Source organism: Psittacula echo, assembly GCF_963264785.1.
Source record: "Psittacula echo genome assembly, chromosome: 3".
Taxonomy (NCBI): Eukaryota; Metazoa; Chordata; class Aves; order Psittaciformes; family Psittacidae; genus Psittacula; species Psittacula echo.
Window position 1 is genome coordinate 71,292,502 of NC_137736.1, and position 27,897 is coordinate 71,320,398.

A 27,897-nucleotide genomic window follows, 5' to 3' on the forward strand; every position below is an offset into this window, starting at 1 on the left:
CATTTATACTGAATAAAGCTGCTACAAAGATTCTTCTATAAATCATATTATCCGTTCCGCATGTCTTTTTCCATAATTACATAGGATTAGGATTATGAAATAATATCTACCCCTTATTCACAGTTCTAATTGGGGAAGAAAGATGAGAAGTAGGGTATGGCAGCTCTACAAGAGCAAAAGTAAACCTGGTTTCTGCATTGAAGGTCTACCTCCAAGTGTTTTGAGAGGCAACCAGAGACAATATAGTTGCTCATCACAGATCTGGATACCATTGTTATTTCATTGTTGTTATGATCATGATTATGCACTTATAGTAATATTAACAATAATGGAGTCTTTGATTGCTTGATCAGAACCTAATCTATTGTCTGGGGAACATATGTGATATTTGTCGGCCTAAACAACACACATTTTGTTCCTTAACAGAATGCTGTATTGCGTAAGGTTCTTACAAAAAAACTAAGCTACAAAATATTTGCAGACAGTAATAAAGCAAGGACAAAAAGTATATAGCTAGTTAGCATTTCATAGATTCTGTATTCTATTAAAGATATTTATATTATAATTGCTCATGCATATCTTTACTGTAGCTATCATGGAATTAAGTATCTAACAATGGCTTACTCAGATTAATTAGTAAAGCCTGATTCTGCAAAACAGAAGCAGCATGTATTCAAGTACTTGAAGAGTTCTCCTTAAAGTGAATGGCAATTCTTACGCTTAAAAAATTTAGCAAGGTGGTACACTGAGTACAAGAAAGCTTTGATCCTCATCTGCAATTCTGAGATGTTATGTTAATACTAATTGTAACACAGCACCTGGCTACTGGATCAGAACCTAAAGTAACATGGCTGTCACGAAATCCATATCTCCAGGTTTATCCAACAAATAGATCCTCCCTGCAGTTCACTGAAGGAGCTGACCCCTTTTCCAAGTCTTTAGGAGGAGAGCTTGACAAATCTAACTTCGTGTTTACAGGTTTCTATTCTTCTGCTGACATTAATGCTTGTTTTCGCAAGCTTTGGAGTGCAGCTGTTTGCTGGAAAACTGGCTAAATGCAATGATCCACACATCATCTCTAGGGTAAGAACTGCTTTTCTGCTTCAAAATAATAGTATGCTATCATATGAGAGATGGAAATCTTGGGCAGGTTCTTGTTCAAAGCAGGATGATGAAGGGAAAAGTGTTAAAGGAGTAAAAAGTAAAGTCTAAATATTTGGGACTGTCTGAAAAAAAATATCAAATTCATGCCATGTTATCTGCAAAGGACTGGATGTCACATGGAATTATCCATGGAAAATGACACTTTGTATTCCTAGATCAGCAGTCAAAAATAAGATTAGGCTTCTAGAGGTCAAAATCACTGAAAATGCTATGTAAGCTACAAGGAGAACATATCTGTGCTTCTTACTCAATTTGAAGAAATATCATCATCACCTAAAGGAGCATTGTCTTTAGGAAAGTGGTGAAAGGCTGGGTAGTCTTGCAAAATGAAAGGCACTCTCTGTCCTGGAAGGAGAAAAGGTTTTTGAATCCTTCCTAAGATGCATTTTTCATTTGGGTAAAGGTCCATGACTGTTAATCCCAGACCTGGAAATAACCCTTCATTTCTGTTTACATTGCTTCCGCATCATGGCAAGTGTGCTGTCTATACTGGCATTTTGGCAGATCTTATAGGCCATTATTTAATCTCAGGCTGTGTTTTATTTCACTATAGGAAGATTGTCATGGCATCTTCAGAATAAATGTAAGTGTTTCCAAAAATCTCAATTTAAAGTTAAGACCTGGAGAGAAAAAGCCTGGATTTTGGGTGCCACGAGTCTGGTGAGTTGCTACAGATTGGCCTATTTTTCTTCAAAAAGGAAGCTGATGATGTAGAAAAATGGCTCAGATCTCATAGTATTAAATTACTGATGGAGGGGTTTTATTGTAAGCCAAATGATATTATGGGTAAAAATTCTGGCATATTTAGTAAAAAGGCAGATATATGAAACTTTTACAGATTTAAGCTGCTCTTCTATTCACAAAGCAGAAAGGAAGAAAACACGCTTAGGTACTGAACCTAAATAGGCATTAGATGTGATTATTATTATTACAGTGGGAGTTATTGTCTTAAACCAAGATTATAGCTTAGTTGTTCTTTAGTACTATCATGAAGACATCCTGAGATCTATGCATCATCAAAAAGACCCAATAATAAATATTAAAAGAAAGAAGAAAAAGAAATTAAAATCAACCCACCTACAGCTACCCATAAAAACCAATGAGCAAGTCATGCCTAAAACCAGCCTTTCTCTTCTGTGGTCATCAACCATGCCAGCTAGCAGCTTCTTTCTAGCAGTTTCCAATCCACGGAGTCTTTGTGGTCTATCTGGTGCAGAAGTGTGGTAAAAAATATTTAAGTTCTAACCTTATATTTATGATTTGTATTCTGATAAAGTCCATTTAATATTTCCCAACACCTGAACAAGCAAAAAAACCTCCTTTTTAATTGTTTACATTTTTAAGTTGGTTGACATTTTGCAAAATCAGCTTAACAGCCACAGTTATTTTAATTGACTATGTGTGGATAAAGAATGTACCAGCAGTGGCAGATTCAGAGCCATCCTAAACTAATGAAATAATATGCTGTGATTTGAATAGGCAGTGAAACTCTGACATCTGCAGAAGTCTTTGTTTCTGTATGCTTCATACAAATTCTTCCTCAAGTAAGCAAATTCAATCCTCTTCAGATTGATCCAGAAGTAAGCAAAAACTGCCTTAATCAGCATAACTCTAAACTTTGGGGAATGTTCTGTTACTGCAGAAAAATGTTCTACTGCAAATGCATTTATACCACCTGTTGGCTGTGTCAGGCCAGGTTTTCAAGAGCCAGATGTCTGTATAAGGACCGCATTTAAAAGAAATATCTACATCTGAGAGCTCTTTTCATTGAATGGTTGGATTTTCACAAGCACAAGATAATAATTCTTCTAAATACAACTATTTACCTTATAAACTGTTGAAAATTAATGGGACTTATTATTGGTTTATCTGTCTTGGATTATACAGACAGAGCAATGTGCTAACCTAGCCCAAAGAAGATGCTTTTTATTTTCAGCTGGAAACATCCCCTTGAATCTCAGCTGACACAAAAGGTCAGAGCATATGGTATAGGCAAGCCAAGAAGATGTGATGTCCTGTCAGTAATTTTTGCTTTAGATCATCAGTTCCCAATGATCTTGAATAAGGAACAGCATTTTCTAAATTATCTCACTGACTTTGGAGTCTGAATCATTTATGTGGGTTTGAGACTGGTCCTCTTCAGGTAGGTTTATTTCGGAATCTGGTCAGTGCCATTGGATCCAGTTTTTCACAAATACTGTATTTTTTCTAATATCATTGACAAAACCACTAAAATGCAGCAACTTTTTACAAGCGCTATTGCTGTGAATCAGATTCTGATTAAGAAAATAAAACATACATAGCGATCAAAGAAATGATGCTGTACATGTTTATTGTTGTTGCTATTGTTCTTTTGTTCTTGAGACAGAACTTTGAATGATGTATTTCAGAGGCTTTCACACCAACTTTGCAAGGTATTTAAATGTTAGACTATGAAGAATCAAAGTAAGCAATAGAACAACGTTATTGCTGAATTTATGCTATTTGTGTTATGCATTTCAGGGCAAATCCTCGGAATTTTAACTTTGACAATGTGGGGAATGCAATGCTGGCACTATTTGAAGTTCTTTCATTAAAAGGCTGGGTGGAAGTCAGAGATGTTATTATTCATCGTGTTGGGCCGGTAAGAAAATACATCAGTGGTTTTTGAATTCTACAACACATACTTTGATTTGTTTTAACTATTCATCTTATTTTTATCTATTCAGATCCATGGAATCTACATTCATGTTTTTGTGTTTCTTGGCTGCATGATTGGACTGACCCTTTTCGTTGGAGTTGTCATCGCTAATTTCAATGAAAACAAGGTACTGAGTAGGGTGATTTATTGTGTGTTGAACTGGGTCTGTAAGAAACCTGAAACTGATATTATACTGTTATGTTATCTGGTAAGACTGCCTTTAAGATTGACTTACCAGTCTTACGTTCTGTAAGACTGCAAGTATGGTTTCAGACAGACCTGGTTCGTATTTACCACAATACTCAAGCCTGGGATTATAGCAATCCATCACACACTTTTTCAAAGCTGTTTGAGTTTATTTACAATGCAGCCGTGTTACCAGATGGAAATTGAACCTAAAGCACCATGTATCTACAGACGCTCCACATTCTGCTGTTTTAGTTTGATGAAGGTGTTAGGTAAAAAGACATCTTATGCTTGTATGTGTTACAACTAAAGGTGTCTCAATAGAGATTGGAGTATTTCAGATCCAAAGTAAAGCTGTATGGCTTTTTTCTGGCAAACAGCAGAGTAATTGTAAAATGAGTTGTCCATCACTCAAGCAAAAATGTGGCTAGTGTTCTAGGAACTGCACCTCACATGGGCTTTACGGGTTGCCCTGGAAAGTAGAAAAACCTGTCCCCAGGTGAATTATCACAGAGCAGCTCATGTCTACACTTGTTAAAGATGGCATTCTCTGGATGGGACTGCTGCATACACACTGCACATGCCTTAATCTGACACTTTTTAAGACCCCCTTCTGGTGCCCCTGTGGCACTAACATATAATTATTCTTTTTTTCATCTTTCAGTTCAAAATCTGAAAAATAATTAGATGTTTGCAGTTATCTACAGTGATATTTTTATCACTGTGGCAGTGGAGGAAAAGGATGACTGTGTGCTCTGGGGCTTGGAGGTGCAAGATAACCCAGTGTGGTAGTGCTAGAGACTGGGTGCTGGCCATGGCCCTACTATGGCCCTGACCCGAACTCTGTGGCAAACACAGCTGTTGAGTTTGCCCACCAAGGAAAATACGTGGCTCCTTCTGCAAAGGGGCCGAGAAGCACATTACTCTGCATCCAATGTGAGCAAGTAAGGCATCATGAAATGAAGTCAAGCACATTGCAAGTCAAATAAATAGCCTAAAACCTCTGCTGTTCAGAAGGTATTTTTATGTTTGCGTGACTCCAGTATAGTTTTGGTGGGATGAAGTACAGTCATTCTTGTTAAATACATCTGTCCTACAGAACAAGGAGCAATGTGCTATTCGTTTTCTTTTTTATTCACTAAATTTTGACTAGTGAATTAAAAAATATGAACTTTTACCAGTATGAGAATTCCCCTGGATTTGTATAGATGCTTTTGCCCCTTCCTGTGCAGCTGGGTAATATTATTTCTTCAAATGTGTCAGCCTTACACTGATGAATAAAAAATATCTTTCAGCAAGGCTTGGGGGAAGAAAGAAGGCAATTTAATTTAAATTACGGGTAAATTAAAGTATTATTTGAAATTATTAAATTATTACAATGTTCTATAGCTATGATGCATTCAGCTATGTTTCTGTCATGTACATCACAGTTCATGAAGCTCTATTGAGACGTGAGCTGAGCACTTCTATAAATTGTTTTTCATTTGCCTCTGCACTTCATACACAGGCTGCTTTCCTCAAAAAACTGTTCATAGGCATGAGTGTAGGAGAGAAGAAGAAATATCACATTACAGAGTCTGCTGTTTTATAGCTTTTGATCATGGCTGTTCAAACCCTGTTTGTGTGTTGCATACAGTGTCAAAAAGTGAGGAAGTGGGGCATTTCCCCTTTAGTTTTGAATGTGGTCTTGAGTGTGTCTGTCATGAATTCTGAGCCAGCTCTGCAGGCAGTTGAGAATCATCAGGAGCCACTTGCTGCTCTGGGTTGCTTTGCTACACCTACAGGCATCTACTTTTTTCCACTGTCATAGAAAAAGGTACTAGAGGAGCTGGATCTTTGCCCTTACTAGCGTGACTTCTATTACGCTTTTGTGACAGTAAGCCAATCTTAGTACATGCTGTCAATCTTCTAGACACTGTTTTTGCTCTTAGTTCCCACTCTTTCCACAGAAGTCACTCGCAAGATTAAATTTACTGTGTCAACCTGGCTCCTGCAAAAGCAGCCTGTGAGATCTCATTCACAAATTAGTGAGATATCATTAAGTCAAAACTCACTATTCATCTGTGTAGTCAGCTCTTGACTATGGAATAAGGTGATCAGAACACAGGTTACTTTTGAAGTGATTTACCCACAATATCAGTGTAAATCTTTCATCAGTTTTTTACAGTTTGAAACATGGACAGGGGAAAAATAATCCTAATTATATGTGACTGTATAGCAGATTCTTATTTCATTCCCTCCTCCTAGATATGCAGCTTTAAAGACACAGGACAGCTCAAATTAATGTGAAAAGTAAAAGTTTGCTTATGTGCACTGTGACTCAAAGTGAGAAGGAACAGGAAGGTGTAAACATGAGGCTTATAAGGATTGTGAACACAGGGGATAACTAAACAAGTCATCCTAGCCCAGACAACCGCTGCACGAGCAGCCAGTGTAAATGTGGAAGTCTGAGTTGTAGGGCCTGAATTAGGGTTCCCATTAGTTTCAGACAATTGCCAAATTTTTACATTTATGCTTTTGGGGTGGATTTCTCTGCTTGTAAGTTTTCCTCAAACTATGGCCGCCTTTTTAGTTATGAATGTTCTCCTCCCTTAATTCTGCATCTGAATACAGGGAATGCATTCGTCTGAACATCAGAAAAGCTACTCACTAATAACAGTTCCCTGTAAATTACATTCAACAGCCATGTCATGCAGTATTTCTGTAGAATTTACATGATAATAAAAATACAGTCAGTATAAATTGTTTGTCATCTGATTCAGCTTCTGCAGTTGTTTCTTAGTAACATCAGGTAACTGCTGTGGCATGTAATGTTTGGTTTTCTTTTTCTTGAATACTTGTTACTTTTTATGCATTTATTATAGGGAAAAGAAAACTTCTGATTTGAATTTAAAGGATTAATATGTTAGTTAATTATGCAATGGGGGAAATCTCAGCCTAGTCAATATTCAAGTAGAATGAAGAAATTTCTAGGAACTGAAAGAAATGTGAAGATAGAGAGATGGCTGGCATCTAGTCCAAAAAGAAGAGAGCCAAACATTCCACTGTATGACATTAAGTTGCCTCTTCTTAAAACTAGTTACTTGGCCAAGCAGTGGGTGATTTAAGTAGACTTCAGCTTTAGTGGCTGATACATGGGGGGTCTGGGCTAGGTTCTCAACTGCCCCAAGCAACAGGGCACAAGCCGAAAGTGTTCCATCACCACCCATTTCACAACCCTTGCCTATCATTTGTCACAGCTCCCAAGTGCCACATGTTCAGTCAGCACTGAAGATGCAATAGGCTCAAATATTATCTGTCAGTTTTGAGTCAAAGTCCAAATGCAAATGCAGCTCCTCTAGCAGCAGTCCTACTTGTGGGGCTGTGTTCTGTGGTCCCCTTATAATCATCCCCCTGGTGGAACTGGTAGTTTCTGAGCAAAAGAACAACTGGGCGTCACCGTTTCTGGATTTTACAAAGGTCCACTTTTTTTTGCTACCTTTTGTCTTGTTTGCAGTGAAAGCTCTCCAAGAATATAAACCAGACACTCTCACTGGGGCGAATCAGTTGCCTTTTAATTTAGGTGTTTCTAAATGGTATGGTTTGGACCTGACGCAAGCAATAGGCATGCTCATGTCTGTCACTTGGTCCACATCATGTTGGAAAGCACCTACTCCCAGTGTGCAGCGTGGGGACACAGTTATATAAAGAGATTATGTCCACTGAGAAGGAGGAATCCTGACCTTATCAGTTGCACAGCCAGCTGCAGTTCCAGTATCTACACAAGCCAATGCGCAGGCGAGTCCCAGAGATCAGATCAACCCTCAGTGAGGCTTCATGCTGACTGGGGCAGCCGCTAAGCCGCTGGTAGACAGGCTTGTGACATTTACCCTGAAAAGGTCTCCCTTGTTTTTATAACTCCAGATTCCTTCAATGAGATTTTACAGTTCTCTGAAGTCATGAGGACCTCATTTTGTTTTCAAGGTCATTTTAAATAACATTGAATTCTGTTTAGGCTTTGCTTGTTTATTCCTATGTTCTGAAAACACACACATTACCATCTACCACCCCCCACCCCAAGGGTTCATTTTCCACCTCTCTTTAGTGCTTCCTTTATGGAGGGCTTTTGTAGATTCATAGCATACTATTACTTTATTTCAGTTACACCCCAAGCAGAAGAGCTGGGGAGAGACTTAGCAGTCTCCTGGAGGGCTCATTTCCCCGGAAACTGTAGTGGTACTGATGAGCCACAGGATTTTCTGTAGCAAAGTCTGGACAAAACTGGCCACTCTTTAAAACAGTGCTTCTTGGCAAATGATGTTCAGTCAAATGGAAGACGTCCTGCGGTGTTTCACTGCCCACACTGGGCTGCTGCTACAGGGAGCCACAACTCAGCCTGCTGAGCTGAGTCCCAGAAACTCACAGCTAATGTATCCAGAAATCCTCTTGAGTAACAGCGGATACTTTAGATTCCTTTACCCAAATGGTGTATTATTTAAGGACAGTTGCATATGTAACTTTATGCCAGTCACCAAAGTGAATGTTGTTTTCAGGTTTACAGCATTCAGTGTTCTAGCTTTTATATGATAAAAGCTTTATACGCTTCTCTTTGTTTATTAAGGGGACAGCTTTACTGACTGTAGATCAGAGACGATGGGAAGATCTGAAAAGCAGACTGAAGATAGCACAACCTCTTCATCTCCCACCTCGTCCGGGTATCAAAGATATTTTGGTTTTATTCATGTTGTGCCCTAGTGTTCGTAATTCCCCAGGAGTCTGCAATTCAAATTAAAATTGTAATCGTGAGGCCACTAGGAGGTTGTGCATAAGTTAATGTGGAAACAGGCTCCAACTACAGATCTCTGAATGAGACTATTAAAATCTACCCCAAAAAAGGTTGTGCTTCGATGGTTTTAGGATAAGCCTTAATGAAAAAATTATTTTCTAAAGGAAAAATATTTGCAGTTGGCTGTTGATGATATGAATGGAATGTATTAACCTGACAGCAGTTGAATGATGCACTTGCCCCGCAAGTACCAAAGCCTTCATGCAACACTATGTTCAGTATTTGAAATTATATGTTCAGACACCCTATTTGATACGGAAAATTGTAGCAGGAAATTAGAAATATATTTTGAAACTAGCAAATGATTATTTTGCTACTAATGAACATGGAAAAGATTTCAAGAAATAGGGGAAAACCACCAGTATGTATTTTAACTTCCCTCCTCAAACTTTCTTTTTCAGATAATGATGGCTTTAGAGCTAAGATGTATGATATAACTCAGCATCCATTTTTTAAGAGAACTATTGCTGTACTTGTTCTGGCCCAGTCTGTGTTGTTATCAGTTAAGGTAATTGTGTTTCTTCTAAGCATTTCATTATAGTAGCATAGTATGTGTTGTGCATTTCCTAACACCAATTAACGATCAGTTGAGCCCTTAATGTGATGAATGTACAGAAACATGATTTTTAGATAACAGCAATCTCAGTTGGCACAGATCACTGTAGATTAATTATAACTTGTGGAGCTGAGTCAGTTTCTGCCTTTTTGTAGTCTGGTCCCCAATTTTAATTTCCAGTTAAGTTGTAAATCTGTGAGAGAAGAATATACCAAGATGCCATTCCTGTCTGAGTGTATTTTAAAGTGAAATCTATTCATTAACAAAACCTGCAAGAAAAGCTAAGGCGATGAAGTTTAAGGCAATTTAGTTCTGTTTAACAACTACTCTTCTGTGAACAGATTTTGTTTGCATTTCAGTGGGATGCTGCAGATCCAGTGACTGTGCCTTTAGCAACAATGTCTGTTGTTTTCACCTTCATTTTTGTCCTTGAGGTAAAGTAATATATTTCATGACTTCTTGAGATTAAGACTGGTACGTATGTATTTTATTTTGTCTTTACAGATGGTCTCCCATTCTTTGCTATGGTTTTTATTTCTGAACATGTATATCTGGGACTTTTCATGTTACTTGTCTTTAAACATGTCTTTAAACTGCAGGAATAAACTTTTAATTTGTTAGAGTCATACTTCTCCACCACCTTGAGCTTTGTGTCCTTTTTTATATATTTGAAGCTGAGCATTTCACCATGTGTTTTGGTGAACCCAGTGAACTCTTTTCATGCAGAAAATCTCAGATTAAATTCAGTCTGTACAACACGGGGTTTGTGATGTATCATGGAAGTTCTACTTGATCCATTTATATTTTGCCTGGTGCATTAATACCCACTGTTCTGTAGCTGTGACAACATCAAACCTCTCTCAGGTTTTTGGTTTTATGTTGGTTTTTTTTTTTTTAGTATCATATCTCCATTTAAGTCCTTTTAATAATCTGTGTCAAATTCCAATATTATGTCTCTGCTGTCACATGTATCTGGATCCTGTGTGGTAACGATTCTCTATCTGTGAGAAAACTGTAACTACAACCAACTGTGCAAGGTGTACTTAGCCTATTTTCACAAGACTGGAATCTAAGGACTTAAACACATTTTAAAAAGTGCTTTTATGTATAAGGCTATCTGTAGTGTAACAAAGCACACATTTATGAGGTTAAAGAAGAGCCTTACTCTGTTGTTAGTTTAGTACATAGTTCTTCTGTAAGTTTGTGGTTATTTTTCTTTTCAGTTCCCTCTGAATAGCTGATACTGACCACTGTCAGAAACAGGATAGTAAACTACGTTTCCCACTGCTCTAATCCAATATGACAGTTCCTATGTTCCAGTGATAGGTTTTGCAGCAGTGATGAATAAACAATGATGTGAATACCTTGTAGCTAGAGTATGTCCATGTTGTTGCTTCTTTTTCCCCTACCCAGGAGAAAACAGTATCTCTTGAGAGACTGAGTAAACACAGAAAAATTTGATCTTTATCATACACAGACAGGTTTTAATTTAACTAGTAACTGTTCTTTAGAAATACTTTTTCCTCTTATACTGCCAGGGGAAACAAATGCTCTTCTACAATTTCAAAGGAACTTTGTCAGAGCCAAGAAAAAATTGTTGACTGTCTCAACAGGCAAGTTATGACACTGAGTGCACACAGTTTATGGAGAGAGGAAGCAGCTTCCTGCCCAGGATCTTTCCTAATGCAGCATAGTCTGGTTACAGAGTCTGTCGTATATATGGTCTGCTATCACTAGCAGCCATGGTCCATGAGGAAGGCCAAAGATTTCTGCATAGCTAATGGCCCGGTGTCCAGTTTAAGGACTCCTGATTCAGTCTTAAACCCCTACTGTTCACATCAGTATATGTGGTATAGAAGAACAGGAAGAATTCAGAGGTCTCACTTCTGTTACTACACTGACGATCACAGAATAAAATGAGATACAATGTTTTTATTTGCACAGTGTGGTACTCAGTTCGAGGTTATAGACACCTGAAATTAGGTGTTTAAATTCTACATGCAAGGTAAATATTTAAGCTGTCACTGTGAACAAGGGAGTTGTAGGGTGGGATTCAGTTGCCTAAATAACTAAAGGCATCAAAAGCTTTTTTGAGTACCCTAGCTGATCTCCCCTTGCCTGCACTAGCTGCTACAAAAGGGCAAGGATGTTTGCAGGTCTTTTGTCATCCCTGTCAGACCCACACATCTATCTCCAGTATTCTAGGGCATCTCTGCTGACTTGGTAGAAGGAGGCAAAATACCTACAGATACCTCAAGCGAAAATTAGAGATTCAGAGACCATATTATTCATCTCGTAGTCAGGCTTCAGAAAACATTACATGGCAAAAAAATAACTGGAAAATCAACCTTTTATGTCAAACTAGTGTCCTTTTATATGCGGTTTTGGTTTCAGAAATGTAAAGAATACTGCTAAATGGCAATGCTGCAAGGTGGGATGGAAAAAATCATGTAATGAATGTCTGACATTTATAGCCTTTATATAGTAACACTTGACTTGCTTTGAAGTTTAATACAAATTGTGTATGAGAAACTCTCCAGTGTTCCTTCCATTATCCTACCTCAATATCTTTTAGCTGTTGTAACTATTTCTTATCAGTATCTATTCTTAATCTTCCTCTCTACACTCCTGTTACCTATATTGGAAATGTCAAGCACTTTGGCTGCTTTTACCAGGTATTGTAAAATGTACTGTCTTTACAGTTCTTAGCTTTCTTCTCTTACATCTGCTGAGTACAGATGGTGCCAAGTACAGAGTATTCTTTATGGCAAGAAATATTTGCAATATGGGAAAGCTTTTTAAATAATTTGAACTACAGGTGCTACGAACACAATGTGCTTATGTGATTTTAGCCTACTTACAGACAGCTAGCTAGATAGGATACTATACTATACCATACTATACTATACCCCTTTTAGCTGCGTATTATTGACATAATAATTTTCCAACCTCATTACTTGCTTAACTATAAGAAAGCTTAAACACAGATTCACCTCAGCAATCTATACATTAAACATTCAGTCTAAGGTGGTCAGCTGCACTCCTCCTTCAATATTTGATAGAGAGAATGAGAGAGAGAGAGAGACTTCCAGAATACTGTGCATCTCCTGCTTTTGGTCATCTGTAGTCTTCCACAAGTACCAGTTTTCCTCTGTCTAGCAGCCTAACTTGTCCACAGGGCAACAGCCAGCTGACATGAAACCTGCCTTTGGCAGTTTGAAACTATTTCATAAGACAAGCTCAATCAAACATTTTAGAGAATGGAAAAGGTTCTTAAAGCAAGAAATAATTTCTTTAGTACAACTGAGAAATTGTTTTTATCCATAGGTCACAATGAAGATTATTGCCATGTCACCTGCTGGCTTCTGGCAAAGCAGAAGAAATCGGTACGATCTCTTGGTGACATCTCTTGGAGTTATATGGGTGATACTTCACTTTGCCTTACTGGTAAGATCTACAAAACAGAGTTCCCATGATTAAGCTTGATTTTATCTGTTAAGCACCAGCAGTAGGATCCCTGCTGTTCATCCAGATAAATGCTTGGGAGGTTTATAAGGCTGAGACAAATTAAGCTTTATGCTAAGAAGAAGGAATCATTGTCTTCGGCAATGATGAAGTACAAAAGTTGTCTTACTGATAGGAGGTAAAGTCTGCAAATATGGTAGAAAACTGAAGTCTTTAGGAGGGATGTGAGTGAGGAAAGGAAAGAATATGAAGAGACTGAGAGCTCCTGCCAACAGCAGCCTTGGGAGCATCAAGGAAGAAAGAACTCCACACAGCAACAAAGGACTGGAGTAAGGCATAGGTTCAAAACTGCTGAACAGTACAATCTGTCTCAAACCCAGCAGTGATTCTGGACAACTAGTTTTAGTTAAGGGTCAATGTTTAATCCAGGAAGGCATGGAGGAAAGGGAAGGAAGTCAGCTCTCCCTCTGTCCCACCCTGGTTTTTAAAATTCGGCTACACCCTGATTCCCTTATTTAACAAGGGAAGGAGAAGGGATAGGTGATACTTGCCATCAATTGTAAATTGTCAAAGTCACAACCCTATCATGTCTGCAGGCTTTTCTCTTGTCTGCCCACAAGCTCTATTCAGATGAAAACCTGTCCTGTGTGACCAGTCATTTTGCCCTGACATTCACAGTTTGCTCCCTGCTACTGAGTGGCTTGGAAGGTCTGAAGAATTTCTGTAAGCCAGCGGCTGCCTAGACAAGTAGACTGGGGCTGTTGGACGTAATTACAGCCCAGCTAACAGAGCATTGAAGTTTTTTGGTTTGAGGTATGGGGAGGTTGGGTTAGTGTTTTTGAAGAGGTAGAGCATCTTCTGCTAGTTTCTTACTGCTTCGTTGTTATTGAAATATTAGTGCTTGTGGTTAATGATTTCTCTTGTTCCATATGGCAACTGCCCTGCATTATTAAAAGACCAGATATCATGACCTTTTCATGAGATCCCTGGGGTACATCTATTAAGTCTTCTGTGTTTCTGTTCCAGAATGCGTACACATACATGATGGGGGCATGCGTAATTGTCTTCAGGTTCTTCTCAATTTGTGGGAAGCATGTAAGTATAAATTAGGAACTACAACCATTGTAGTGCTCATGTATAGATTAAAGGACTAGATGCTGCGTCTCTAGTGCACATTCTGTAAGGCTCCATTTTATATGCCAAAAAAACTGAGACTTCAAGCAGCAGCCTCCAATTTTACATGCTGTCTTTAAAATGTCAGGATTTTAGGTATATTTTATAATAGCACTATGTTACAGTTACTGGAAAAGCTGCATTTTTTACAAAAATATAAAAAGTGCAACTGCAGTGCCATACAGATTTTAAAAGCACTCTCTAAAACTCTGAACAAATATTGTGCTACTTTCAGTCCTTGCTACTGGTGTGATGTGCATGTTATTTGCTTATTTTCTCTGGAAGGCTAGTTGAGTGGTGGTTAACGCTCTCATTATGGTAGTGCTCTCTTTTAGAAGTTTCTTCCTCCAGAGTGCAAGTTTGTGTCTTGTGTCTCTACAATGTATGTCTTATCACAGTAAAGAACTTACATTCAGTTAGAAAAGTGGGCCAAGATACTCCTCTGGAAACACTGCCATGGTGACAAAGCAAGTCACTTCTAAAGTTTGTATTCCTTTTGTGTTTGGATTTGCTCTGGTGTAATTGAGAGCAGGTTGGCAGAATAAGCATAGGCAGAGAACAAACACATTTGTTTAACAAGTGGTGACACTCTGCATGCTCTTGCTGTAGAACTTCTTAGACTATCCAAACATTTTCTGTGAAGTCAGACATATTAAAGTAAATGTGATGAAAAGACTGCTGTACTAGGTTGCCGGGGTTAAGAACAGTAAGTCAGAGGGTTTGTTCAGTAAAGATAAAAAGTTTTCTTTCAATCAAACTACACAGAGCCTGTAGAGCCTTGGAAGTCAAATGAAAAATCCTTCTTTCTTCTATGCAGTCAGACCAAGTGATTGCCTTCAAAGCCTTCTGATTGATTCTGAAGTTTTTTCAAGGTTTTAACCTAGGCACTTGTGCTTTCATGTTAGGAGCTGTATCAGTTTCACTAATTTATCTGTTGTGATGTAATTTGATGACTGAGAGTCAGCATGAATTATCAGTTTGGCATATTGCTAAAGAAAACTACCCTCAGTCCCATTAAAAAGAATTTTCCATAGCATCCAAAGTGGTTAAGTGATTAACACAATAATAAGAGTAAAATGTGCAATATGTATGTATGGGAAAGTAATATCTATTATCTAGGCCTACAACCTACGTAATTTCCAAAATAATGCTCTCTTCTTAAGCTCTTTGGCCAACTTGTGTGAGAAATTACTGGTTTAATCAAGCTGTGCTGATCTTAAGAATATCCCATTTCCTATACATCAATCCATTCTTCTAGGTAGGGTGCAGTATCTGTGGTTTCCACGTAACAATTAGCATCACTTTCAGATAAGCCCAAAGTAGTATACTGCTCTGTTCATGCAATGCTAATTTTGATACTTCTGGGGTATACTGATCCTGGAATATTATAGTTAAGCTTATGCTGTATTATTGCTGTGTTATCCTACACTATTATCCTATATATATTCTTTGAGGAGCAACATCTGGACCTTGCAAATTAGGCAGATATGCAGATCTCTTTAACAAGTAAAAAGCCCACTACATTTCAGAGGAGGGCACAAAATGTTCAATTCCAATCAGATTCATAATGTCTCCTTTCACTGGGTTCATCCCTTAGTATATACGTGTAAAGAATTCATTGTCAAAATGGCAGCTGCAGTAACGCTCTCCCCTTTTATCTCTGCTTTCCTTAATGGCGTCATGGACTGCTTCTTCTCTGTCCTTCCAGGTGACACTAAAAATGCTACTCCTCACTGTGGTTGTCAGCATGTACAAGAGTTTCTTCATCATAGTGGGAATGTTCTTACTGCTTCTTTGTTATGCTTTTGCTGGAGTAGTTTTATTTGGTACAGTGAAATATGGAGAGAACATTAACAGGTACTGTACGTACTTACTACCTCGTGGGGATGTTCTTTAAACAGCCTGAAAAAATTACGTTCTGCTAAAGAGAAGTTTATCTGTGGTAAAAAACAGGCAAGTCCCCAGGTCTAGCTGAAGAGCGCTACACAGAATTTCAGGTAGGAGACATGGAACCACCTTTCCAGTCCTTGTGTCTCAGACCAAATGACACCCAATCCAGCCCAGAGCAGACCTAGAGCTATTCTTCATTATGCCAATTGGAATATGCTTCAAAGTAGCACTGCACTAGGCGCAAGCTGCTGAAACACACCATATCTACTACACCTTATCGACAACACCCAATCTATATATCAGCCTGATACAGAGAGGTGACAGTTCTGTGAACTGGATGTTAACTGAAGATTTCCCAGTCAATAGCATCGTCAGGCTTCAGGAAGAGAATGGAGACAGCAGATAGGATCTGACCTTGAGCCTGCGTTAGATCTTTGATAAAATGAGACAAAATGCTGAGACTTGCGTCTGAGCTAGAGTTCAGCTATTATATCTTAAGTCATGGAATAAATAATTCAATGATCTCATTCACATAATTCTGTAACTATTTTTTAGACTAAAATAGCTGAGCAATAGAAAATGGAAATTATTTGCATTTATTCTTGCCAACGTTTTAGTTCCGGGATGTGAAATGATCTCTTTCTCTCTCTCTTATTCTTTAAAACAGACATGCAAATTTTTCATCAGCTGGCAAGGCTATTACTGTACTCTTCAGAATAGTTACTGGAGAAGACTGGAACAAAATTATGCATGACTGCATGGTAAATACAGTACTGCCAGAAATAAAGTAGACAAGAAACTGGAGACATCCTTGCATCTCAAAGTGTTTTCAGTATTTTAGCTTTGTACAAGGAATGTTGTAATTGCCTTTATCTCTTCAAGAAAGAATAATGTTTGCTAAACCTCAGAACATGACACACAAATTGAAGTTCCGATCACACACTCACAGCGTAATATTTCATGGGGCTAGGCTATTACATGGTTTAAAAACAAAAATAAAAAGATGTTTTAAAAATCAGAGGTGCAGTAACTCATTTTTTCCACAGTTTGCTTTGACTGGGGCACAGTGACTTTTCAGATTAACTTTGTCTTTAATGCCTACACTTTGGCTTATTCACTAATTGGGAAGCTTTAGAGAAATTATAGTCATAAGTATTATATTTATTGCAGAGAAACTAAAAATCTCTTTTTATGACTGCTTGACTTTGTTTTCTTTTGTTTTGAAGGTCCAGCCTCCATTCTGTACGCCAGATAACAGCACCTACTGGAAAACAGACTGTGGAAATTATGCTGGTGCTCTTATGTATTTCTGTTCATTTTATGTCATCATTGCGTACATCATGCTCAATTTGCTTGTTGGTAAGTGAAAATACACATTAATAACAAAAAGGTCCATCTTGGCACGTAGTAGGTTAGATGCAAGTCTGTTGTGTTATTCAGTTGTGAATTCACTGTTACCTTATATGCATATGTTGGTTTTGATACTTCTCTGGTGTATGCTAAAACTCAGGATGTTTGGGTATGAAAGTTTTTAAACAAAGAGATACATTGTATTTGTATAGTTACCCTACGAAGTACTGTTTTCTGAGCTTTTCCTTCATCCAGTTAACATTTTTCCAACAACACTGGAATTCACCTAGTTAATAATCTAACATCTTCCAGTATCAAGTAGGTGAAGATGTTAGATTAGGCATCTCACCAGCATTTAAGGCATACCTTTTAAAAAGTGAGCACAGTGAATACTGATGTAGCACAACAGTATATTACCCATTCAGAATTCTCATCTGAACATACAGCTGAAGGCATTTATTAATGTGAAGTTTGCGCAACAGAATTAATACTCTGCTGAAATTCATTGTTGCTTATAGAAGTTACCCAGTCAGAATTTAATTACAGGCTTTATTTATTTTGTTTTTGTGGTTTTCAGCTATCATTGTGGAGAATTTCTCCTTGTTTTACTCAACTGAAGAAGACCAACTTTTAAGTTATAATGATCTTAGGCATTTTCAAATTATATGGAACATGGTTGATGACAAAAGAGAGGTAAGAAACTTAATAATGTGCACAGAAATCCAGTAAATTTTCATTTTTCCTTGAAAAAGTATATGGGGAAACCAAAGTGTGTTGACAGAAAATGAGCAGTTACTGTTCAAGTTCTAAAAGTTCAGTGAGCATGACCTAACATTGTTCAGGGCCCTTCAAATACTGACCTCTATCCTTTACTACTGTGAAGTAGTTACAATAGTAGATTTAAAATCAAATGTAGCTAGCTATTCATAGAATCAATACAATAGCATCTTTCCTCCCAGCTCCCTGAGAGTTGTTCCCCAAGAGGTCTGTAGACTCACATCCATTTATGTGTCTGATCTTCAAAGGGGCTTTGCTGAGATCTTGGCATTGTGTCCCATAATATCCTCCTAGAGAAGCTGATGATGTATGGGCTGGATGAGAAGACGATGAAGTGAATTAATAACTGGCTGAACGTCCAGGCCCAGGGGGTGACGATCAGCAACACAGATTCTAGCTGGACACCAGTAACTAGTCATATACCTCAGGAGTCAATACTGGGTCCAGTCGTGTTCAACATCCTCATTAATAATCTGGATGATGAGGCAGACTGCATCCTCAGCAAGTTTGCAGATGACACCAAACTGAGAGGAATGGCTGATATAGCAGAGGGTCGTGCTGCCATCCAGAGGGACCTCAACAGGCCGGAGAAATGGGATGACAGAAACCTCATGCAGTTCAATGAGGGGAACTGCAAAGTCCTGCACCTAGGGAAGAGCAACCTCGGGTACCAATACATGCTGGGGGCTGACCAGCTGGAAAGCAGCTTGGCAGCAAACGGACACAAAGATGATGAAGGGACCGGAGCATGTTTCCTGTGAAAAAAGGCTGAGAGATCTGGGGCTGTTCAGCCTGGAGAAGAGAAGGTTCAGGGGGGATCTTACCAATGTATATAAATGCCTGAAGGGAGAGTGCAAAGATGACGCAGCCAGGTTCTGCTCAGTGGTGCTCAGAAACAGGACCAGAGGCAAATGGGTACAAGCTGAAACACAGGAGGTTTCCTCTGAACATCAGGAAAGATTTTTTTCACCATGAGTGTTACCAAGCACTGGCACAGGTTGCCCAGAGAGATTGTGGAGTCTCCATCCTTGGAGATACTCAAAAGCCATCTGGACATGGTCCTGAAAACTGGCTATAGGAGGCCCTGCTTAAGCAGAGGGGGTCAGACCAGGTGACCTCCAGAGGTCTCTTCCAGCTTCAACCATTCTGTGATTCTGGGAGGAGAAGGACATCTGGGAGACTGAGCTGTTCAGATGCCCACACAAGTTAAATCATCATCTGAATGATTCATGACATCACTAAGATTTTAATATGAACAACATGAAAGAAGCTGGTTGGCTGTAGTTGGCACATGGCTGTGCTGGATGTGGAAGCTGCAGGCTGTACTGATGGAGGTGGAGAGTTCTACATCCCTCATGCCCAGCATTGACGGTATCTCTCTCTGATGTAGAACAACATGTTACAGCAAGAAATAGTTCCAGTCAGGCTCATTTAACAGAACAAAATATTTCAAAAGTATGGATACCACAGTTTCAGAGGGAAACTGTCAGTCCTGATTTTTTAACAGCAGATCAAAATTGTCACAAGAAGAGTAACACATGCTGGGTTGACTCTTGGAGCAGAAAACCTTTGAAAAGCTAGTAAACTCCCAACATTCTCCTCTGAAAAGCTGCACAGAGAAGGGGACAGGTTTACAACCAGGTATAGGCCTGGCCATGAATGTTTAAATTGTAGTTTAATTTCAGGTTTTCAAAGGCAGCTCTTTGGGCATATGATTCTCATTACAGATTAGTGCAAATGGGGAAACTAAATCCCTGAGCAATTTTGAAAATTTCTGGCAAAATTAACAGCACAGATTCTCATTGTATATCAGTCAAATAACAGCAAAAACTTCTGTGAATGTGCTGAAGAGCTGGCTGCATGTGTGTATTTTTCAGTAATGTATTCACAGTGTCTTAAATATGCCAGGATTTGATGCAGAGTCTGTGCAGAAACAGCATTTCTCTCACTGATCAAGTTGAATGTCTGAGCTGGTTGTTAGGTCACAGGAATAATTTACCATCTATTATGCAATTTTACCCAGGGAGTAATCCCTACCTTCCGAGTGAAATTTCTGCTGAGGCTTCTGCGGGGCAGGCTGGAGGTGGATCTCGACAAGGACAAGCTGCTGTTCAAGCACATGTGCTACGAAATGGAGCGGCTCCATAATGGTGGTGATGTCACCTTCCATGACGTGCTCAGGTACGCTGAGATTTTTCTCTGAATCTGTAGAACAGGTATGATGGCCTGGTTTTCTCCAGGCCAACCGGCAGTTATTAGGCTTGGGAGGCAGTGCCATTTTAAGTGTAATGCAAAAATTGTATTTCCCTCGTTTTCCTGCAGAGTATTAGTGATGGAAAACACAAGTGCTGGGGAATTAGCTCTAAGTAATTTTAACATTTTCATTGCAGACAGTTTGCCATAAACAGCCACACTCACGTGTTGTCCTTGTATCCCAAGTAATGAAATGTTGTTCTCGCACGTGTAGCAACATGACAATGAATCTGACTAGAAATAAAATAGAAATGGGAACATTATCCAAGCATAAACACTTAGGGGAAAAGAGGGGGGAATGAAACCACCACAGATGCCCTAGTTGCTTACAGTTCAATAGCTCACCTGTATTGGATAACTAGCTGTAGTTGATAAAGTTTTCGTTTGTTTTGAGCACCACAAGTCTTATGGAATCTGGAAGCCTCAAATGTGAATTTACTGCATACACCTGAATTACGTATTTTTGCACTGAGGACTTAAGTATGAGATTTGATTTTCTAAATTAAAACGTAAGGTCACCAGCATTTAAAATAAAAAAGCTGTGTTTCTTCCAGCATGCTTTCGTATAGGTCTGTGGATATCCGGAAGAGTCTGCAACTGGAAGAGCTGCTTGCTAGGGAGCAACTGGAATATACCATAGAAGAGGAGGTGGCCAAACAGACCATACGCATGTGGCTGAAGAAGTGTTTGAAGCGAATCAGAGCAGTAAGTCAAGTTAAACTAGCCTCTAAATGGTTGCAGAAATTGTACTGCTCAACAATGCTGGAATTTGCTGTCACTATGCTTCATTTACTCTGGAGTCACAATAATATTGATGTGAAGAAGTATGCAGCAGTTGCTAACTCAGAAAAAAAAAAAAGTATGCTACAGCTCAACTGAAAGTGCTATAAAAATAAGTACCTTGAAGGCAAAAACTGTCTTCCTGCCAAAAATGTATCATCAGCAGGAAGATATATGTGAGGAGACCGAAGTCAAAGAAATACATTAAAAACAGTGTAATCTGATGAAACCTCATAGGCCTAATCCTTCCTCACAGAATGTAATTGTATAAATTTCTTGTCTCTGCTGGCATAAGATACCATGATCAGTCACCAGCAGATGACTGTTTAACTGGAACCCATATCTAGATACATTATTTGAGTGAGCCATTACAGTAACTGTGTTTTCAAATGAGCAGTGTGTACATGCACATCAGGTATATGAACCATGGCACACAGTAGCTGTGTCTATGCCAGCAAATCAGACATGGCCAAGGCATTGGCTTATGACTGGAATGGGTCACCCATACTTGTTAGCCTGTTCCTCAGCAGACCACTGCCATAGGAGCATCACTGGCCTCCAGGCACGGATCAGGGTAGAGACTGCTCCCAGTATACAGTGGTTGAAGCTTGAAACTGTCTTGTATGGTAGAGGGAAGATTAGGCAACTCCTGGCCTGGCACTTAGCTTCAGCCCAGCAGGAAATCCCAGTCTGTTTAATTTACTGTTGTAGACCTAGCCAGTACTTCTGTTTATGCAGTGCTTCTGTTCATCAGAAACATTTTTGCCTTTTCTTGGGGTAGCTACAATATACGCTGGTCAAAGTTTGTCTTGGACAAAATTTATATTAAAACCAACCAACCAAACAAACAAAACCCAGTAAATTTGGATAAGGTTTTAAAGTTATTCTTCAAAAAATAACTCTTCCTTTATATAAAAAGTCACAATCTGGTTGCGGCTGATGACTGATGTTTCAGTTACTGTAAGGCTGAGTCCAGGTTTTGATCCATATATTTTTCATTTTTATAAAAGCTTACTTCTTGTGAATGGAGGTTTTCCATAGAGATCTGTGATCATGGGATTTTTTTGTGTTTGTAAGTTTATTAAAAAACATAACTGGACAATTTGAATGTAATGTACATTCCAGATGAAATGTCAATTTTCAAGGCATATTCGGATAGATAGTTTCATTTTGATCTGATCTCTGTTATAATAATGGCAGTAAATTTAATCTCAGCTCTCAATTCCGGGTTTGTTCAACTCTGTTGTTCATTTCATTATGATATTGAATTACACTATGTTGAAGTAAATATGCTATTCATTTCACTCTAATAATATGGTTCAGATCATTTCACATTATATGAACCTTTTATAAACTGAATGTAATTATGGAAGTTAATATATATTTTCAAATTCTGATGTTAGTCTCTAAGTCTCTCTAGAGGGAGCATGTGAAAACTACCCAGGAAAGTGAAACCCTTCCTAAGGGCTGTTTATTTTAATTTAAAAGCAAATTAGGTTGTAAGATCATAATGGTAGTGGATTTGTTTTTCTATTTGTATTGTAAATCTATACTCAGTCCCAAGGTTTCCACTCCTGTTTTATTCAGTATTACTGACAGCCTGTTCCAAAGTTCACGAAAGAAATCAGAATTTTTTTCATTGCCTTCATCTAATTTGTAGTAAATCTCTACCAATTAATTTTTCTTTTTCTTTGCAAGAATTTTTTACTCATAAATTGAAAACTTTATGTGTTTTTAAACTCTAGGTTTATACCAATAATTGAGCAACTTGCCTTTCACTTAATATAGTTTATAAGTTTTATCCTCTATTCCCTACATACAGGTTAGATGTATGTTGGAAGTCACTATATTTAAATAGTGACCATCTGATATATGCAGTTTTATTAATGCATCTGGTATGCACATCTGGTGCTTACTGTTTGGTTAAATATTTAGAAGGCTTTAAAAAGAATAAAACACTGTGGTACACCATTGAGAACATTTTTGTTGTCGCATATTGTACCTTAATAGAAACAACAGCAGTCATGCAGCATTATCCATAGTCTACGAGAGAGTCAACAGCAGGAGCTGAGCCGGTTTCTGAATCCTCCCAGCATTGAGACAACACAGCCAAGTGAAGATATGAATGCTATTAATCAGGATAACAGCACACAGCCAGAGGTATGTTCACCATAAGACCATCACCTACTTGGAACAAATTCAGAAAGCTTCCATATTTCCTATTTGTTCATTTTTAAATGTCATTTTAACTGGAAAAGTTGAAAGCAGTATGTTGTTCTGTTTCAGTCTTTGCCTTCAGATGCAGAGGCAAGATGGTCTAAGGCAGTAATTCCCCAGAATAGTTAGCTGTTTTGCTAGCACCATAAAGGGCAAACTCAACTGTACAACTCTGGCAGCACCAACTTTCAGCTCTAGCATGAGTTGTTTACAGGCTCAGCTTTCCTGTCCAAGCATTCTGAATGTTTACAGAGTGATAACATTAGGCATGCTGGGTCCTTTGTGTAGGAGACCTTCCAGGGTAGGGAATGAAGAAGGTACAACATAAGGACTCCACTGTAGAAGGCTGAGAACAAGTCTGTACCCTTCAGTGGGACTGTCTAATGGATTGAGCCCAAATGGGATGTGGGGAGGGTGGAGGGGGTGATTATTTTTTTCGTATTACCAGTAGTTGCCTGGGGCAGTAAATGGAAGCCATACTGCCTTAACTAATGGGAATATATTTTGTTTGTATTCATATGTAAAGCTTGGAAATAGAGTAGAAAAACAACAGGTTCCAATATAGGTTGGGGAACGACCTGTTAGAGAGTAGTGTAGGGGAGAGGGACCTGGGGGTCCTAGTGGACGGCAGGATGACCATGAGCCAGCACTGTGCCCTTGTGGCCAAGAAGGCCAATGGCATCCTGGGGTGTATTAGAAGGGGGGTGGTCAGTAGGTCGAGAGAGGTCCTCCTTCCCCTCTACTCTGCCCTGGTGAGACCGCATCTGGAATATTGTGTCCAGTTCTGGGCCCCTCAGTTCAAGAAGGACAGGGACCTGCTAGAGAGAGTCCAGCGCAGGGCAACTAAGATGATTAAGGGAGTGGAGCCTCTCCCTTATGAGGAAAGGCTGAGGGAGCTGGGTCTCTATAGTTTGGAGAAGAGGAGACTGAGGGGTGACCTTCTTAGTGTATATAAATATATAAAGGGGGAGTGTCACGAGGATGGAGCCAGGCTCTTCTCAGTGGCAAACAATGATAGGACAAGGGGTAATGGGTACAAACTGGAACACAAGAGGTTCCACTTAAACTTGAGAAGAAACTTCTTCTCAGTGAGGGTGACGGAACACTGGAACAGGCTGCCCAGGGAGGTTGTGGAGTCTCCTTCTCTGGAGACATTCAAAACCCGCCTGGACACATTCCTGTGTAACCTCATCTAGGTGTTCCTGCTCTGGCAGGGGGATTGGACTAGATGATCTTTTGAGGTCCCTTCCAATCTCTAACATACTGTGATACTTTCTAAGATCATCCCCATGCAGTAAGGAACTATGACTAAGATTCTTTCTTGCTCTGTTCAGACAAGTAGCCAGCAGCAGCTCCTAAGCCCAACACTTTCTGACAGAGGTGGCTATCGACAAGACTCTGGAGATGCTGGAAAACCTCAGCGGAAATTTGGACAATGGCGTTTGCCATCAGGTAAGTGAAGAATGTTTATTAGTATAATCTCCACATGCCAAATCACTTGCTGTACGATAACAATCCATGAAAGGCTTCATGATTCACAGTTCTATCCAAGCAGCAAGCGTGCTGCTTGGACCCACATCAGGGTTTTTCCTATACTCATGCATGACAAAATACAGCAGTCTTTCCTCTTCCTTCCAATTCGGAAAGTTTGGAAGCCTGGCTCAAGCATTACCATATGCAGATGGTTGGGATTTTTTGCTTTTTCAAACATTTACTCAGGATCTTTGGATTGGGGGCTGTACTGTCACGTCTGTTTGGATAGCATCTTGTGCATTTAGAGTTCTCTTTTATCATATAAGGCACAGTGCAAATGCTGTTTTTTCTAACAGCAGTAGTAACTTCTGAGTGCCTTGTCTTGTCTAAGCATATCAGGCACATGGTTTATACCTTACACCATAATAATATGTTATTATATCTTCACTTCAGCCAGGAATTGGCCAGGTGTACAATCAGTTTCCGATTTATTTTCTCATACTCAAGTTATTCTAGTAACTGTAGTCTGCTATAAAATAAAGGCTAGATTATGCCTTATAGGAGCGTGAGAGAGGTGCATGGGTATAGCCTGACACCTTCTGAAGTCTTTATCTCAAGAGCACTCTCCATCACCCTCTGCCACCTGAAACAGTCTCTTTTAAAGTGTGTAATGAATTCTGCTGACTGCATACTCATGACCAGTAGGTTAGGTATGTGCACATCAACCTGCTTTCAGCTGTCATCAGTTAGTCCTATTCCAAGTCAGAGCACTGCCTTCAAAGGCTGCCACTGTTAAGACCCTAATCACATCTAAGTGGAAGTAAAAAAGATGATCATGCTGTGAGTACCATCAAACGTGCTATTGTGACCAGAGTACCTGTCCAAGAAACAGGACAGCTTAATAGAGAACTTGCAATCCATGTTTTCCACTTAAACATCACTGAGCAGCAAAGATCACTTTTTTTGGAACAGAGAGAAAGAGTAAGAGAGGGAGCGTGCAAAGGAGGAATCGTACTATTGTAGCCAACTGGATAGGTTTTTCAAGTGAGAATGAAGAGTTCAGGATTTCCTTTCTTAGCACTAATCTTGGCCATGTTAATCCTGAATGTTCCTTAGTGGACAGTCTCAGAAAAGGAGGATCACCTCCATGCATGCGAAAGCCCAGCAGATGGTAAATACTCTGCCGTCAATCCAGCACAGGCATATATATAAGATCATGAATAGCATCATTAAGATCAACTGTGGGTTTTATAAACTTACACACGTGGTTTAGTGCTTTCCTAAAGCCATACCAGCTTCCACCCTTAGGTCACAGTAAAATCACTTCCTAGGTACAGCTGCTGCCCCTAAATGCACTTTTCCATTCTTTTTTTTTTTGGCACTTACCACTTTCACCATTTTGCCAGCAGGTCAGGTCAAGTAAGTACTGCCTAAACCATTCAGGTTGCAATTGGCCAGGTAAGAAGAGATCAACTCCATCAGCTATCCCAGCAGAGAGAAATGAAACACTGCTCAGTTAAACTGCTCTACCAGCAGATTAGCGGGAGCAGTGTGAACAGCTGGAGTTGGAAAAAAAAACCACCACCCTACATTAGAACAGAGCCTTACTCTTTCTGCATCAAATCAGTTTAAAGGTGCCCCAGTTAAGCTAGTCCTATATGCCTGAATTCTATGCAAAAATGTTCAAGAAGCAGATCTCCTCTAATACAACTTTCTGTTTCATTCATAGCCCCCAAACCAATAAGCCATTCAGTGTCTTCAGTCAACCTCCGCTTCGGTGGACGTACAACTATGAAATCTGTTGCATGCAAAATGAATCCCATGTCTGATGCTGCTTCTTGTGGATCAGAAGTCAAGAAATGGTGGACAAGACAATTAACTGTGGAGAGTGATGAAAGTGGAGAGGACCTTCTTGATATCTGAGAAAAATTTAAGTCATACTGCAACAACAACCACTTCAAGTACAATCTTTTTCTATGGTTAGAATAGAAGATGTGTGTGATGTACAATTTCTTTAAAATCAATGTCATAAATTTAATCAAATGCTCATCCTTCTGCCATATGAAGCATAGCACACACGTACATGTTAGAACTCACCTCTATAGGTACTAACTGTACTTTAAGAAACCTGTATACAACAGCAGTACTAACAAAGCCAGAGAGACTATATTGCCTTTAGCAGGCAGAGCATTGAAATATTTCCTATGTTCTGTAGCTACATAATGAAAACGTATTTTGATACACACACCTTTGTGCTTTTATTCAACATATACCATACTTTAATGTGGCAACACTTTACAATACAGGGGTAATGTACTTCTTCTTTTTGTGTTTTCCCTCAGTTCTTATTTAGTAATGTTTCTTTAGAAAGATTTTATTATTCACAAATCACCTGAAGAGGTCAGCACTGACTTCATGTTCAAGGAAAGTGTTTTTGCAAAGTGCAGATTCTGAATTACAATTCTAAGCTTTTTCTGGACCTTTTTAAAAAATATGCAAAATACAGGATAACTAATTTTAAAATCAGAAGGTGAAGGATTGGCTTTTAAAATGTAAATATCTTTGGGGTTTGGTTAATTATGCAAAGAGCCTGATTTTCGTAGAGAAAACAGGAAAAAAAAAAGAAGAAAAAAAAAGACATGAAAACTGTGTCTCCAGGCATCCAGCAAAAGACCTCCATGTGAAAAACATGGTTTATCCTTCGTTTTCTGAATATACTGGTTATACATATGTATAGTGTCATTATTCTCCTATTAATTGGGTCCCATTTCCTTGTGTAGTCATAAGACAACTTTCTTCTTGTCTGTGTGATAAAAATTAGCATGTTGGGGGTTCTAAATACAGAACAGTATTGTATGGCTTTTAAAATACAGTTCAGTTATGCTGCAGAAGTGAATTTTACTTACCCATGTTACTACTCATGCTACAGCCCTGCAAAGCTAAGGCATGACACTGTACTGTGGTTAAATACCTTTGTCTCTTTTATCCTGGTGCATCACATTTTGACATGTTAGCCTTCTTTTATGTTATGAAGCATCAATAGTGCTACATTATCACTGGTGAAAAAAGCAACTATCCTTTCATATCAGTTTTTCCAGTGAAAGGCCA

At 39.0% G+C, this 27,897-nt stretch overlaps 1 protein-coding gene across 2 annotated transcripts in view; it reads left to right on the forward strand.

Annotated features, from left to right (window-relative positions):
• The window catches only part of NALCN (sodium leak channel, non-selective), a gene marked incomplete at its 3' end in the record, with an annotated part of 227,293 nt that extends 200,581 nt beyond the window's left edge, over positions 1-26,712 (forward strand). For both annotated transcript variants that reach the window (XM_080612623.1, XM_080612624.1), the window contains 18 exons: positions 979-1,083; positions 1,718-1,824; positions 3,667-3,787; positions 3,873-3,971; positions 8,631-8,724; positions 9,257-9,363; positions 9,771-9,845; positions 12,739-12,858; positions 13,903-13,971; positions 15,758-15,906; positions 16,607-16,700; positions 17,166-17,298; positions 17,867-17,982; positions 20,090-20,247; positions 20,874-21,024; positions 23,110-23,259; positions 24,651-24,768; positions 26,519-26,712. In XM_080612623.1, coding sequence (XP_080468749.1) covers positions 979-1,083; positions 1,718-1,824; positions 3,667-3,787; positions 3,873-3,971; positions 8,631-8,724; positions 9,257-9,363; positions 9,771-9,845; positions 12,739-12,858; positions 13,903-13,971; positions 15,758-15,906; positions 16,607-16,700; positions 17,166-17,298; positions 17,867-17,982; positions 20,090-20,247; positions 20,874-21,024; positions 23,110-23,259; positions 24,651-24,768; positions 26,519-26,712 — 2,160 coding nt within the window. The remainder of the gene's footprint in view (positions 1-978; positions 1,084-1,717; positions 1,825-3,666; positions 3,788-3,872; positions 3,972-8,630; positions 8,725-9,256; positions 9,364-9,770; positions 9,846-12,738; positions 12,859-13,902; positions 13,972-15,757; positions 15,907-16,606; positions 16,701-17,165; positions 17,299-17,866; positions 17,983-20,089; positions 20,248-20,873; positions 21,025-23,109; positions 23,260-24,650; positions 24,769-26,518) is intronic.
• Positions 26,713-27,897: the final 1,185 nt, after the last annotated feature.